Genomic DNA, 14,709 nt, shown 5'->3' with positions numbered 1-14,709 from the left:
TGTAGGGGATTGAACCTGGGTCTGCTGCTTGCAGAGCTAATGCTCTGCCCGCTGTACTACCACTTCGGCCCCAGGTTTTTTTTGTTTTTTTTTTTTTGCCTTTTAGGTCACACCCGGCAATGCAGAGGTTACTTCTGGCTCTGCGCTCAGGAATTACCCCTGGCGTTGCTCAGGGGACCATATGGGATGCTGGGAATCGAACCTGGGTCAGCTGTGTGCAAGGCAAACGCCCTACCCGCTGTGCTATCGCTCCAGCCTCATCAGCGCCAGGTTTTTAATTCATTTCTGCAGTGCTGAGAATTGAACCCAGGGCCTTCTGTGGGCTTCCTGGCACCAGTTACCCCTGAAGGGGAGACATGCTCCAGCTAAGGGTCCACACTCTGCTGTTGACCCCTGTGCCCCTCCTAACAAACTGGACAAATAAGACAGGGTGAGGAGAGGGCTGTACCTCCTAGAACATCCCAAGCGCACCAGGACACCAAAACACTGTGGCCCCCTTGTTGTTCAACTAACATGGCAAGCATGTGCCCATTTCAGGGTCCTGGGTCCTCGGCCATGACGCTTCCTTCCTGGAACCTGCGTCCAGATAGTTCCACGGCTCACAGCTTATCATTTATGTCACCAGTGAGGCCTCTGCACGTCGTTTTCCACAGCACCCAGTTTTATTTTCTTCACAGCATTAGCCCACAAACTGGATTACTCAGAACACACTGTGCACATGCGCATGCCCAAAGGCCCTGCAGAATCTGCTCGCTCGCATAGAAACCAGCCACCGTTAGTCTCATCCGCAGCATCGCAGACACAAGAAACCGAGGTCTCAAGACTGCTAGGAAAGTGCCCCAGGCCACACGGCAAGACCTCGGAGCAGCAGTTGTCTGCTGTGGCCATTGCAGTGCAGGGAACAGTTTATTGCGTTAGTACAGTTGGCCCACCCCGCCCGCCCGCCCAGCCTCTTCACAGCTTCTGCTCTTTGCCAGGGGAAGGAGGTTCGTCCTTGGGGGGCGCCCTTGGCACCTCCCTGCCCTGTCGTTCCCGGGAGCTCTGCTTCTCTGCCCTGTGCCTGGCTTGGGCCGCCCCTCCTGGGGCTACATTCAAGGGTTATCCTCTGTTAATAAATAAGCCGGAGCGGCTGCCCCTCGGCCAGGGCCTGTCGTCGGTGTCTCTGTCGCCGGGGACCACCGTGTGCCTGGCCCCTAGCGGTCAGTCTCCCAGGGTCTGTCCGCCCCTTCTCCCCTGTCGTCTCCTGCCCAGTCCCTGGCGTGGGAATGGCCGCGTCACCAGTGCGCGGCGCTGCGCGGCCCCCGCTCAGCTCGCGGCTCCGGGGCGTGCGTCCGCCGGTTGCGGCCTTTCCTCCGCGCCTCGGGGGACGCTTCTGGGGGCGCTTCGGGGGGCGCCTCAGGAGGCGGGGGGCGCGGCGCGGGAGGCGACCGGCACATCCGCAGGGAGTTCGCGCCGCCGCCGCCCGGCTCCACCAGCTGCAGGAAGTCCCGGTACCAGAGCTTGGGGCCCGGCGGCGCGGCGGGCGCGGCGTCCTCGCTCCGTGCCAGCCTGTCGGCCTGCGCCGCGCTCAGCACGTGCAGCGCCAGGCGGCGCAGCGGCTGCGAGAAGCCCTGCTCCACCGCGGCGCACAGGTACGCGCCCGAGTCCCCGCGCCGCAGCCGGCGCAGCAGCAGCCCTGCCGGGGTGCGCTCAGCGCGGTCCTCCGCCGCCACCTGCGGGCCGGGCAGCGGAGGCAGGGGCGTCAAGGGCCAAGGTGTCTTCAGAGGGAACCCCAACCGGGAGGGGAGCCCTGGGAAGTGGGGAGGGCGGGGTTAGGGCGGGCTCCCTCGTTGTGGGGCGGGGCAGGCGGCACACGCAACCTCATTCCGGGGGAGTTAGGGACCGAAGGCGATGTGATGGGGCAGAGTCCAGAGTTAGGGCTGGACCCATCTAGATACCGTTAGTCAGGGCAGGACCTCTCCGGATGTAGGGGCGGGGGGCCCACCTGGGTGCCGGTCTGCTCCCCTGCGCGCTGGACGGTCCACTCTAGGCGTGCCTGCAGTGAACGGGGCTCACACTCCAGGAAGACGCTGCCGCCCTCCACGCCAAACACCTTCCGCTCCAGCAGCACCGGACGGGACGAGTCTGGGGACCAGAGGAAGATCAGATGGGGTCCAGAGGATTGGGGTGGGGTGGGGGAACAGGTGGGGCACTCACCCCCGGAGCACAGCGTGCTGGGGTCTCCGTTTCTGATGTCTTGTCTCCGGAATCGCCTGGGGATAGGTAACAGTGGAGCCCTCTGGAGCCAAGAGGCCTTCTTTTCGCCCGGGCGGCCAAAGAGCCTTAGCTTCCCCCACCCTACCCGCAGCCTGCCCCACCCCTGCCCACCTCTTGGCGCTCGGATGGAAGCGTGTACACGCGGCGCCGTCCCAGGCGCAGTAGGGGTCCCGTGCCAGGCAGCACTCGGCGCAGGCGCGGCCATGAGCAGCGCAGCGGTACAGCGGGATCTGGGCCACCCCGCTCCTCGAGGCTACGTACAGCTGGTGCTAAGGGGCAGGGAGTGGGGGTGGGCGCCCATTGGTCAGAGAGTTAACCCATGGGAATACTGGGGTCTTGGATCACAGTCTTTGGCAGAGCCTGAATTCCAATCCGGGGCTGGAACTATGAATAGACGGCTGGGAGTGGGGGCTAGGGTGTTCCAGAATATGCTGGATCCACTCCACCCCCAAAGCTCCTGGTCACTTACCCTCTTGGAGGAGATTTGCATACTGGTGACAGCAGATGAATCCTGAAAGGAAAGAAGGCTTGCTAAAGTCTGGACTCAGGAGGGTGGGAGCACCCCAGGTGCTAGGGAACAGAGAAGAGGCCTCACCTCAAAAACCTGCAGCTCCTCCAGAAGCAGCCCCTCTGCACTGGGTCTCCCGCCCTTGGGCACAGAGATCACCTTCAGCACTGTGCCCACGTCTGCAGGGGTGAGAAGGGATGGGTGGCCCCGAGTTCCCACTCAGGGTGGGGGCTTCTCACCTCTGGGGTCTCCATCCTCAGCATGGTTGGGTCTCTAAAGATTATGAGCCGAGGGGCTGAGACATGGCCCCATGGTGGAGCACACCCCTCCAATCAATGAGACCCTGGGTTTGATTCCTGGTATCCCCAAAAAAAGCATGTGGTTGAGGGGCGGTTCGGGTTTGTTCACAGCAGCAGCTTTCCAGGCATACGGCCAGGGGTCTGATCCTGGTAGCACTGCTATTGGGAGCCTCAGGGCCACAGCCACATGTGTGATTTCTGGCACACCACAACCAATGTGCAATCCTGGGTTACCCCAACAAAAGGAAGGGAAGGGGGCGGCAGGTAGGTGGATCCACTAGGGAGATATCCAGCTGGGAGGGGGCAAAGCTGAGGAAAACCATGGGAATAAGTCTGAACGGGGGTGCCGGGAGCTTCCTAATAACAGGTCCAAGACTGGACATGTATGGGTCATGAGCGGACTCACCGGTGCCAATGAAGAGGACGTCGTAGTGTCCATCGGCAGCTGCCACCCGGTCAGCAGTGATTTGAGTGAAAGTGTACCCGGCGCCCACTTGTAAAAAGAGAGGCCGTCCCCCCACGGGCAGGACAGAGTTATACATAAGGGGGTGGTTGCGGGCAAACTGGATGACATCATCAGGAAAGTCCTTGGTGGAGCTGAAGGTGCCAAACGTTTTGCTGGGGCACTGGGGGGTGGGGAGGAAAGGAGATATGCCAGGGATGTGGGCATGGGGGCTCAAGGGACAGCCCCCCAGAAAAGACCTCCAGGAACCAGGAGTGTGTGCACATGTGGGTTGCGCAGGACAGACCTTACCCAGGGGCTCGAGTGGGAGGCCCAGCCTTGCCCTGGGGGATCTGAGTGGGGGCACACAAACCTCCCCCGGAGGAGCCCTGTCTGAAGAGAGTGATTTTCCCCACCGGAAAACAAAGCACGTCACCCCGGGCCGAGTTCTCCACCCCAGACTCTGTAGAGGGTAGTGGGGCGGGGGGACAAGGCTACGCACCATACCAGGCCGGGGGTAAGGGACCCGGCCCTGGTAGGACACCCACTGGTGCAAGGGCCCCTCTTTGTGTGCAAAAGGTCCGAGGAAGGCCCGGCGCACATCATTCATGCTGTACACGCACACTGCCGAGCCCTGGAAGACGTCACTGCAGACGGAGACAGGAGTGGAGTGAGGGTCCCAGGGGAGCCAGCCTGCTCCCCCGCTCCCACACATTCCCTCACCTGGAGGTGGAGAAAATGGCGTAGAGCAGCGGGCTCCAGCGGTCCCGGGAGGCCAGCAGGAACACATCCTCTGTGGGGAAGGGGCCTGGATAAGAGCCGACACACAGCCCTCCGGGGCCCCCAGTGTCCCAGCCTCTGCACTGGGCACCCCCTCCAGCCCTCCAGTCTCGCCCTCCCCTCCGTGCTCACGCAGCTGGTCGAAGTGCGTGTCACCCTCCACGCCGGGCACTGAGCACACCAGTCGCGCCTTCAGAAACGTGGTCCACTTGTTGACCAGGCTGCGCTGGCCGCCCACATCATTCTGTGGGGTCAATCAGATGAGATTACAGGCAGGGCAGGCAGGCAAAGGGCTAGGGGTGGGGCGGTGGATGTGCCCCGGAGTCTCCTCACCCGGCAGATCTGGCCGACACGAGACACAGACCGGCGTCCCAGCGCTGGGGAGGCCTCCACTGCCAACTCCCGAAAGAAGAAGTAGATCTTGTCATCATCTGGGTTCTCATTCTCCGGGATCCAAAACACCTTGATGAATTTTGGCTCTGGCCGTATATGGCAGAGGGCTTGGAGTCAGGGTCTACCACCCTATCCCAAGATCCATGCTTTGCTTCCCCTTCTGTTAGAGCTCTGACTATAGTGGGGTACAAATGACCTGCCTCTGCACTGGGCACCCCCGCCAGCCCTCCAGTCTCGTCCTCCCCTCCGTGCTCACGCAGCTGGTCGAAGTGCGTGACAGGGTGGAGTCATCTGACCATCTGCCAACACAATCCAGAGACTCAGGGATTGTGAGTCTCAAAGCAGCCACGAGAGGGCAGCAGAGACTGTAGCTACCTGAGCATGCAGGCCATTGAGGTTAGGGGGACCCAGGCTGAAGGCAGGCCGCTGACCTCATTCCTTACATTTTCTGAGGCCAATGGGCTAAGAAAGATGGTACAGTGGTTAAGGCGCTTGCCTGGGATACGACTGACCTGGGCTAGATCCCTGCACCCCATATGTTTCCCTGAGCACTATCAGGAGTGGTCCCTTAACACAGAGCCAGGAGCAAAACCTTGAGTACAGCCAAGACTGGCCCAAAAAACAAAAAGGAAAAGGAGGGAGACTGGGTGTCTGTTGTTGTTTATTTTGTTTTTTATGATTTTGGGGGCACACTTGGTGCTCAGGGATTGTTCTCCATGGTGCTCAGGGGACCATGCTATACCAGAATTGAATCTGGACCCCCTCCATTTTAGACAGAAATTAACTGTAAGGTGAACGTGAATGTCTAATTCCAAAATATGCATTCACTCCTTTTTTGGGGGGAGGCGGCATGCTCAGGGGACCAGGGACTATATGTAGTGAGGAACTAAGCAGGGTCCACTGAATACCAGGTGAGCACCTTAATCTCTATTCCATCATTCTTGCCATGGATTGGTTCTTGATGTGGGTGACTGAACTGAGGGGCTCCTATTTGCAAAGCAAACACTACCACTGAGCTATCTTCCTATCCTTATGGAGTTGTACCTGACCTCCTGAATCTTCTTCTCTAGCAGGAAACATATGTCCTCAAACACTGCCTCCAGCCTCAAACACTGCTGGTCTCAGCACTCAGAGTGGCCCCTGCCAGTGCAGCTCCCCATTCTTATTCCCTTCAGAAATCTGTTCCTGGGCTTCTTCCTGCCTGAGGACCTTTACACTAATTCGGTCTTCCCTCAATCCTGCTGGGCTTTGGGAATTACCTCACACCTGCCTTTCTATCCCCAACCCTCTCACCAAGCCCTTGGTCCCCCTTCCCCGTTCCTCACTACTCTCTCATTGGCCTCCTGGTCATTGGAATTGATCTTATTGTGAATTTGTTCTAGGCTCTAGGTCCCCAGCGTGTGTGTGTGCGTGTGTGTGTGTGTGTGTGTGTGTGTGTGTGCGCGTGTGTGTGTGTGCGTGTGTGTGTGTGTGTGTGTGTGTGTGTGTGTGTGTGTGTGGTGTGTGTGTGTATGTACCTTTCTTTCAGGGGCCCTCCTCAGCACCTGCCCACCGCCCCACCAGCCTCTCACCATTTAGCCATCGAGAGTCGTGTGGCTCTGTTCGAAGACCAGGGCGGCGGCCCAGGCTGCGGAAGATGGTGAAGTCCCGGCCCATGAGGTCCGCTGCCACCCCTGAGTACAGCTCTTCCCCTGTAGACAGGGAAGGGCTGTGAGGCCAAGTGCAAGGCTCAGGGTGTGGGGTGTAGGATGCGGCGGGAGGGGGTACTGTGGAGATCCAGGGCGCTCAGGAGGGACACTGTGAGTTTGTGGGGCCCCTGAGGGGCCCAGCCTCCAGACTCACCCACCAGCACGGAGGCAGCCCTATGGCTGGGGTCATAAGGGCTCTTCCCCTTGCCGTCCTCCAACCTTCGGAGGTCCAGCCGCAGCACAGGGTCCTGGGGGGAGGGGGGTGACAGTTCCTCCCGGGCCTGGCCTCAGACACCCAACCTCCTTCCCTGCCTGGACTGGCCTTACCTCCAGCCGGTGGCCCACTTCCACGAAGGCGCAGGTGGGGTGGAAGGCGCCTGTGCCACAGGCCAGCAGGTGGGTGCGATTGTAGGCATGTAGCAGCTTCACAAAGTTCATGCACTCCGTCTGAGGCGGGGGGCAGGGCCCGTGAACCCCAGCGGCAGCACCCCAGCCCTTCCCTTTCCCGTCACCAGTCCATGCCCCTGGGTCACAAGCCCAGGTCACCTCTCCCCAGAAAGGGGGTAAGGAAAGCAGCCCCGCCCCCATGACCCAGAGCCCTGAGAAGAAACCCGTGAGCCCCCACTCTGACTCACTACCTTTAGCCCTCAGCGGCTGCCATCCTGGCAGAACAGACAGGCCTCTGTCTCAGCACTGCCCCCCAGAGAGTGAGGGGCACCCCATCCCCGCCCACCCGGCAGCCCACACTCACCCCAATGTCCTTGCCCGCCCAGTTGCACTCTTCTCGCCATTCCACTGGAGCCGGCCAGGCCAGCTGGGGGTGGGGAAGACACGGGTCAGACCCTCGGGGTGCTCTCCCCTGGGTCTCCCCAGGCCGACTGGAGTGAGGTCCAGGGGCGTGCTGGGGTACCTTTTTGGCCCGCTTGCTGATGTTGTCCAGGTTGAGGGAGGCCACATGGTTCTCGGCGCCCACGAACAGCCGTCCACGCTCCTCGTCCACTAGCAAAGCGTCATAGCAGCAGGTTCGCTCCAGCTTGAATGTCCGCAGCCCATGGCGGGTCTGAAGCTCTGCAAGGTGTGTTGGGTGGGGGGGGGGCGGGAATGCCGCTGAAGGGACACAGGTCCTCCTCGTTCTGGAAGTTTCCCTAAGCCCCCCCTGCTGGGACTCGCACAGGCGCAGGTGTGTGCCAAGCTGGCCCCCCACACGCGAACTCACATGTGTGAGTTCATGCTCAGGGAGACAGGCTCCCCCTGTGTGTGCAGCCCCCTCCCTGCATCCCTGGGGGAAGCAGGTGGAGCTTGGCGTGCTGGGACAGGCAGGACCTCCAGGTGGGCACCCTGGGAGGCCAGGATTGTGGGTGCCCAGGTTCCAGAGGGAGACTGGCCAGTGCAGGAACAGGGAGCTCCCCTAGCGCCCCCCCCCGTCAGGCTGAGAGTCTCAGAGTGAGGTCACTATATAGTCACCCGGTCCTCAAAGGGGGTGCTGCTGGTGGGCCCCCTCCACACACACCCCCTGCGCTGCAGCTTGCCCCTTGCTCCGCTGCAGGGGCGTGGCCTGATGGGGGAGGGAACAGGACAGAGGCACAATCTGTTGCCATGGGGACAGGAGGGGTCTTCCTGGGAAAGCATGAGGGAAATGTGGGCAGAGAAGCTGGAGGCGAAGGCAGCCAGGGCAGGGTTAACTGGAGGTGGTGGCCTGGGACCCCCAATGCAGCCCAATCCAGGCCCCTTGGCACACGCACTCTTCCACTCACAGGGCCATAGCAAACTGTGTCCCCTTCCCGCCCTGCCCCTCGTCCTCTCACCTGCAAAGCTCACCTACCTCGGAAGGAGAGTCGAAGGCGTGGGGAGCTGGGGGTGGCACCCCCCAGCACTGCTGCCCCAAGCAGGGCCAGGCCCTGGATCATGGCGGCGGCCTCCGCCCGCCCCATCCCTGCGACTCAGGGCACTCAGGGTTCAGCGGGCATGTGTGGAGGAGCCAGGAGCCGCCCTGGACTCTGCCCCAGGATCTGGAAGAGAAGGAGCTGCAGTGAGGGCGAGGGCGGGCGGGGAAGCTGGGGGGAGTCCCCAGGGATCAGATTACAGCCCCTAGGGGAAAGAAGCTGGGGGTCGCATTCAGCTTCCGAGTCCTCCCCTCCCTCAGAGGGTGCCCAGCCTGGCCACAATCACAGACACACCCACGCTGGGCACAGCCTCCCTCGGGGTCACCCCCACACTGCCAAGCACCCGCCCCACCACGTCACCCTCCCCAGTACCCGCCCTCCCGGCATAGACATTAATTCATAAACTATGTGCTCTGCTTCGGGCTAGCCTGGGACTGGACTGGGGATAGTGGAGGACTGGACTGGGTCTCCCTGTGCACGAGGGGGCAGAATGACTCAGTCATGCCCGTGGCGGCCAGGGCAGGAGCAAAACAAACTGGCCAGTGAGAGGGAATGACACAGGCCTGCAGCCAGTGGTGTGGGCACTTGTGCCTGCAAGGCTGCTGGGGTGGCTTTGTGCACGCAGGATGCAGTGTTGTGTGTGTGGGAGACCACGTGGCACTGGCATCGAGTGCAGACTGTGCATGCCTGTGTGGCGGGTGTGCTTTGAGACATGCTACATGCATGCACACACCAGCGCCTGTGTGTCCCTCTGAGCGTGCAGGTGAGCACACACTGTGCATTGGCAGACGCTGCCTTGGCTGGGGGCAGCCCTGAAACCTCTTCTCAGAGGGAGAGAAGTACCGGCCAGGAGCCCCGGAGACCCCTGGGCTGGGCAGAAACCTCTGGCCGGCCACCAGGGGCTGCCCCTGTAACCTGATTTAGCAGCCCAGCGTCACGCTTGACCTCGCTCGCTCCCCACCCCAGATGGTGGCCCTAAGGTCACACACAAATTCTCTGAGCTCTGACTTCAGAGGAATCTGAGAGGCACCAAGTGGGGAGAAGCAAAGATCTGAGGCCGCCCCTCACGCCCCTCACGCAGGGTGCCGCCTCCCCTCCCCACCATGTCCCTAGCCCTCGCTCTCCAGTTTCCCCTTCCCTGAGCCCCTCCCTCCAGTGCCCTTTCTTCCACCCTTCAGAAGGGGCAGGGGTGCTGCAGTGCCAGGAAGGAGCTAGAGGGCAGGTGCCAGGCAGGTCCTGGCTGAGACCAAGTGAGGCATAGCAGGAATGTGGCCGTGCTGAGTGGAGCCCCGGGCTCAGGCGGGAGCGGGAGCGGGGCATAGACCCCAGTCTGCAGACCCCCGCCTTCCCGGCCCCTCCCAGGTCACCTCCCTCGGTCCCTCTGCTGACACTTGCCGTGGTCCTCCACTCACACCAAGCGCTCCCTACCCCACCCCTCTGGGCCCCTGACAGCTGGGGGCATAGGACAGAGGACACCCTCAAATGGCGCCTTTAAGGAGCAGCCCCCGCCCCCACTGAGCCAGCCACCGCCCTGCATGCCGTCAAGTTTATGGGGCGGGTGGATCTGGTGACCCAGCGGGGACCGGCTGGAGGTGGTGGCTGGACCAGAGTGGAGCAGCCATGAGGGAGGGGTGCAGAGGGATGTCCCCTCCTGTCTAGGGACTGAGGGCACCCCCTGAGCAGCCCAGAAGTGGGCGAGTGGCCACTTCAGGCAAAGGAGGAAGAAGCAGGGGACAACTCCCCCTCCTCCAGCCCCAAGTGCCTCTTGCAGAGGGAGCAGCTGGGCTGGGGGCACCCCCTCCCCAGAGACTCACCTGTCCCTCCACAAATGGGGAGCTTGAGGGGGTAACAAGACCTTCACCTCCCGCGCAGCAGAGACAGAGGGCAGGACTCTGAGGGGCCCCAGCCCCGTCCTCAGCACTTGGGCCCCTGCGGGGTTTCTGCCACCTGGTTGGCAGGGCTTCGAGATACCATCACGGGGGCGGGCAGAGAGGAGGCCGGGCAGGCGGGGCGCTCACCCAGCAGCTCCCCCTTCCACAGTGAGGGGTGTGGGCGCCTCCAGAGACCCGCGGGGGAAGGCTTTCTTGGCTACCTACCTCCTTGACCCTGTTTCTCCCTGACGGTGGGAGACCCTGGGGGTCCCCAAACTACCCTTATCTGTTGGGAGGCTCTGGGTCCTGGTCTGGGTCTGGGAACCCCACCTGATTCGCACAGCAAGGGGGTCCCCGTGGTGTCGGGCTGGGGGGCCACTATGGCCCAAAGGCCCGAGAGGGTGAGGATGGGCTTCTCCTCCCTAATGCCTCCCCTCCCCCCTGCAGTATCTTCCTGCATTCCCCGGGCCCAAGGGCTGTGTGGGCGCTGCGAGCAAAGATGTGATGCCAGGCCCCGTGCCCAGTGTCTCACTTCTGAGCCTCTGCAAGTGGAGTTCCGGCTGGGCTGGCAGGCAAAGGGTGGGGGGCAGGGTGGAGGAAGGGGGACACAGCCCCTCTTGCTCTTGATGCTGGACCTGGGCAGCTTCCCCCCTGACTCCATGCGTGAGCAAACAAAATTCTTTGGCTGTTTACAATTTTCCACCCAAGCGGCCAAGATCAGCAAATGCCTCTGAGCACCCCCAGCCCTGAGCCCCCTACCTGCCCCTGCCTTCTCTTCCTCGGGCCCCAGGTCCCAGCCCGCCTCTTCCCGGAGCCAACCCAGAATCCCTCCTGGGAAGTGGGCCAGGACCTCCACCATCTGTCTGACACCCCGAGACGCACCCCCACCCCCGCCAAAGGACCTGCCCCAGGTCCAAGTGCATGCCAGGGCCACGGCCAAAGCCAGGCGGGGGTGGGAGGGGGTGTGGAGCCAGCAGAGCAGCCACTGGTTGCGGGTCACACCAGGTACCCGGCAGCCTGGGGTGGCTCTCAACACAGTGGGACAGACCGAAGGAAACAGTTAGTTGGTCCCTACTCCTGCACCCACTCTGCCCGGGGCACCCTGGTTCCTAGGTCTGCACCCCTGCCCAGGAAGCCCTGGGCAAAAGCCGCCTGGGGTGAGTGTCCTGGAGTCACCTGCCAAGGCCTTGGCTTTTCTTTCTGGAAATGACTGCCTCCCCGTGCCAAGCCCCAGCACCTGCCTAGCCACCCCGCTCCAAGCCAGCCTGCCCCTGCCGCCTCAGACTGTCCTGGCAGGGGTGCCAAGTGAGCCCTCCAGGTGCCCACTCACACCTGCTTTAGCCATCAAGGCAAGTGGCACCAAAACCACATGCTCCTGGCACCTGTGGGCTACCTGGGGCCTAGGATGTTCTCCCCTGGTGTATGGCGGGGTGGGGGCAGTGGCAAATGGGCCCTGGAGGCTCACGGACACCCAAAGGTCCTGACCACACATCCGCCACCAAACCCAGGGGTCCCCAGGAAGGAGTGGTCAGAGCCCTTCCTCCCCCGCCCCCAGCCTGGTCTTCCTGCTCGGGGGACCCCTGGCCCACCTTTGTGAAAAGATCAGCTCCTCCCCTCCTTGCTGCTTCCCTTCCCTTCCGTGGGCCATGTCAGTGAGGTGGAGGGGCTGAGGGAGGGGCGGCGGGGAACCCTGGGCCTCTAACAGCGGCCCTACCCCCCACGGCCCCGCCCCTGCCCTCCGCCTCCCGCACATTCCTCCCGGACTGAGGTCAGCCCCTCTGGGATGGGGAGCCCCCCCACAGCCACATCACAGCTCGGCACTCACTTCTGTTTTCTTCATTGCCCAGCAGGGGCGGGCGGGGAGTGGGGAAAGGAGGGGGCTGGAGGTGGGGCTTCCCTCTCCCCTTCTTCTCTGAAGCCTGGGGGAGGGGGGTGGCAGGAATGCAGGGAAGTCAACTCCAGTAGCGCTCGGTGCTCATTAACATACATTAACATAATGCCACAGCCCCCTGCCCCCTCCCCTTCCAGATCACCCGCTTTGGAGGTGGCTGGGGAAGGGGGAATCCTGCCAGTGGCTCAGGCCCTCACCAGCTGTGCCTCTCTGATCCTTCCTTGAGCTGGGACTGGCAGGATGCGGGTAAGCAGGTGTGCTCACGAGTTGCCACGTCAGCACTGGGCACTGGGGCCTCCCAGGGGCCAGGGCAGCCGGCACCTGACTCTGGCCCCAGCCCTCCAGTCCTCCAGTCCGTGACTTCCTCAGCCTCAGCCTGAACCTCCCCAGAGACAGCACAATGGGTAGGGCGTTTGCCTTGCACATGACCAACCAGGGTTCGATCCTGGACACCATCTGGTTCCCCCAGCATCCCTCAGACTGATTCCTGAGCTCAGCACTGTAGCACTGTAGCACTGTCATCGTCAACCCGTTGTTCATCGATTTGCTTGAGCGGGCACCAGTAATGTCTCCTTTGTGAGACTTGTTACTGTTTTTGGCATATCGAATACACCACGGGTAGCTTGCCAGGCTCTGCCGTGAGGGCGGGATACTCTCGGTAATTTGCCGGGCTCTCAGAGGGACAGAGGAATCCCGGGTCGGCTGCATGCAAGACACACGCCCTACCCGCTGTGCTCAGAGCCGGGAGTAAACCATGTGCCCTGCTGGGTGTGGCCCCCAAACAAAACCCAAACCAAAGACCTGAGCCTCCCCAGGCTCTGGGAATGCCTCAGCCCTTTTATGCTGCTGGTGGGGGGAAAGGGCCACACCTGGCAGTGCTCAGGGGTTACTCCTACCTCTGCACTCAGGCATCACTCCTAACAGTGCTTGGGGGAACATAAGGGATGCCGAGGATCAAACAGGGGTGGGCTGCATACAAAGCAAACCTCTGTACTCCCAGGCCTTACCTCAGCCTAAGTCCATACCCAACACTGGCGGAGGCCTTCCTCTCAGGTCTAAGACAGGAAAGGGGGCACATGCCATAGCTCCCTGCAGGCACCCAGGGCCTCTTGAGCACCACTGGGGTGGCCCGGTGGTCCCTGGCACCGCAGAGCCCGAGCAGCACTGCATCCTCAGGCCTGCTATTGAGCTGGCGGCCCAGTATTGCTGGGAGTGGGCTCCAAGTCCCCTGAGCCTCCCCCCATAATCGCTTAGGGAGCTAAAGACAGTCCTGTGGCCTGCCTGGAGAAGCCGCTCGACTGGCCCCGCATCCCACCTCTCCTCTCTGTGCCTGCGGCACCCCTTGTGGGAGGCATCGCTCTTCCTTCATTCCCCAGGACTTGGAACTGTTCCTTCCCTTAGTCTCTCCCCCCATTTGCCAGTCACACTTCCTCTAGGATCCCATCCTTTCCTAGGACTTGGGGTCCCCGTGAGAGAGGGCAGGAACAGGGGTACTGGTGAGAGCCTTCCGGACCTGAGACAGCTGACCTAGATGGGACCCTAGGAGGGGTGGACGGAAAGGGGCCCCCACATCTTCAGAAAGCAGTGGGGTGGTGGTCTCCTCCTGAACAAGCTCACAGGGGTCTGTGCCTGAGGCAGGGAGAAGAATGGGTGGGGACTGTCCCCTTGGACACTGGTGCGACCCTGCCAGGGCTACCTGAGTTGCCGAGCGGCGTGGACATGGACCGGACTTGCTTCTTAGCACAGACGGCTCAAGGCCCTGCTGGGTACATGATGGGCCCGAAACCTTTTGGGTGTCTAAAGCAGGGTGGTGGCCATTGCTGAGGGGACAAGCAGCCCACAGCAGGAAGGAGGACCTCAGGATCTTTTAGTTTGGCTTGTTTTGGGGACCACACCCAGCAGTACTGAGGACGGTCACTCCCTTCAGCGCTGGGGGACCCTAATGGGGGTAGAACCGAGCATACAGCCAGTTCCAGCACTGAATTATCCCCCAGGAGCATTTTTCTTTCCAGCTCTTTGTGGGTTTATTTGTTTGTTTGTTTGTTTTTTTGCTTTTTGGGTCACACCCGGTGATGTTCAGGGGTTACTCCTGGTTCTGCACTCAGGAATCACTCCTGGGGGTGCTCGGGAGACCATATGGGATGCAGGGAATCAAACCCGGATAGGCCGGGAGCAAGGCAAACACCCTATCCGCTGTGTTATCTTCCAGCCCCGCTTCTAGCTCTTTGGGACAAAAGGCAAGGATGGGGGGGTTATAATTGGGAGTACATCTGGTCCCCAAAACTCCACCAGAAACTGCAGTGTTGTCTCTGCCCCTCCCCTTTCCCAGGGCCAGCAGGATATGGCTGGTCAGGCTAGAGGCTGGTCATGGGCAGGAGCAGCAGGGCTCTGGGGTCTCCCACATCAGGATGAGCAGCCCTGCCTACAGGGAAAGTTTCTTTCTGTTTGTTTTTTGGACCACACCCGCCGAAGCTCAGGGGTTACTCCTGGCTCTGCACTCAGGAATCACTCCCGAAGGATTTGGGGAACCATATGGGGTGTCAGGGATGGAACCCAGGTCGGCCACGTGCAACGCAAGTGCCCTACCTGCTGTACCCCAACAGAGAAAGTTTCTTCCAGGACCTGGCAGGGCCCCTGGAGCCTCAGAGGTTCCAGGGCTCTCCACGCTGCAGCTGGCTGTGGCCCACCCCCCTGGCAG

General features: G+C 61.7%; 1 protein-coding gene across 2 annotated transcripts; it reads right to left on the bottom strand.

Moving 5' to 3' along the window:
* Positions 1–640: 640 nt before the first annotated feature.
* On the bottom strand, positions 641–11,740 carry SEMA3B (semaphorin 3B). Of its 2 annotated transcripts, none has more exons than XM_012934212.2 (18): positions 11,710–11,740; positions 8,189–8,375; positions 7,277–7,434; positions 7,118–7,180; positions 6,694–6,813; positions 6,521–6,614; positions 6,250–6,369; positions 4,619–4,764; positions 4,418–4,529; positions 4,229–4,298; positions 4,008–4,152; positions 3,470–3,689; positions 2,852–2,943; positions 2,726–2,767; positions 2,368–2,525; positions 2,197–2,252; positions 1,985–2,124; positions 641–1,712 (listed from the first exon to the last, which is right to left on the bottom strand). In XM_012934212.2, the coding sequence occupies exons 2-18, from the start codon at positions 8,295–8,297 to the stop codon at positions 1,275–1,277; spliced, it is 2,283 nt and encodes a 760-aa protein (XP_012789666.1). In that variant the 5' UTR covers positions 8,298–8,375; positions 11,710–11,740; the 3' UTR covers positions 641–1,274. The 2 variants fall into 2 exon arrangements, with proteins under 2 accessions (XP_012789666.1, XP_054991330.1); XM_055135355.1 differs by lacking the exon at positions 11,710–11,740 and adding an exon at positions 10,064–10,165.
* Positions 11,741–14,709: the final 2,969 nt, after the last annotated feature.

The sequence above is a fragment of the Sorex araneus genome, chromosome 4, assembly GCF_027595985.1.
Source record: "Sorex araneus isolate mSorAra2 chromosome 4, mSorAra2.pri, whole genome shotgun sequence".
Lineage (NCBI taxonomy): Eukaryota > Metazoa > Chordata > Mammalia > Eulipotyphla > Soricidae > Sorex > Sorex araneus.
This window is presented reverse-complemented; position numbering and strand designations above follow the sequence as displayed.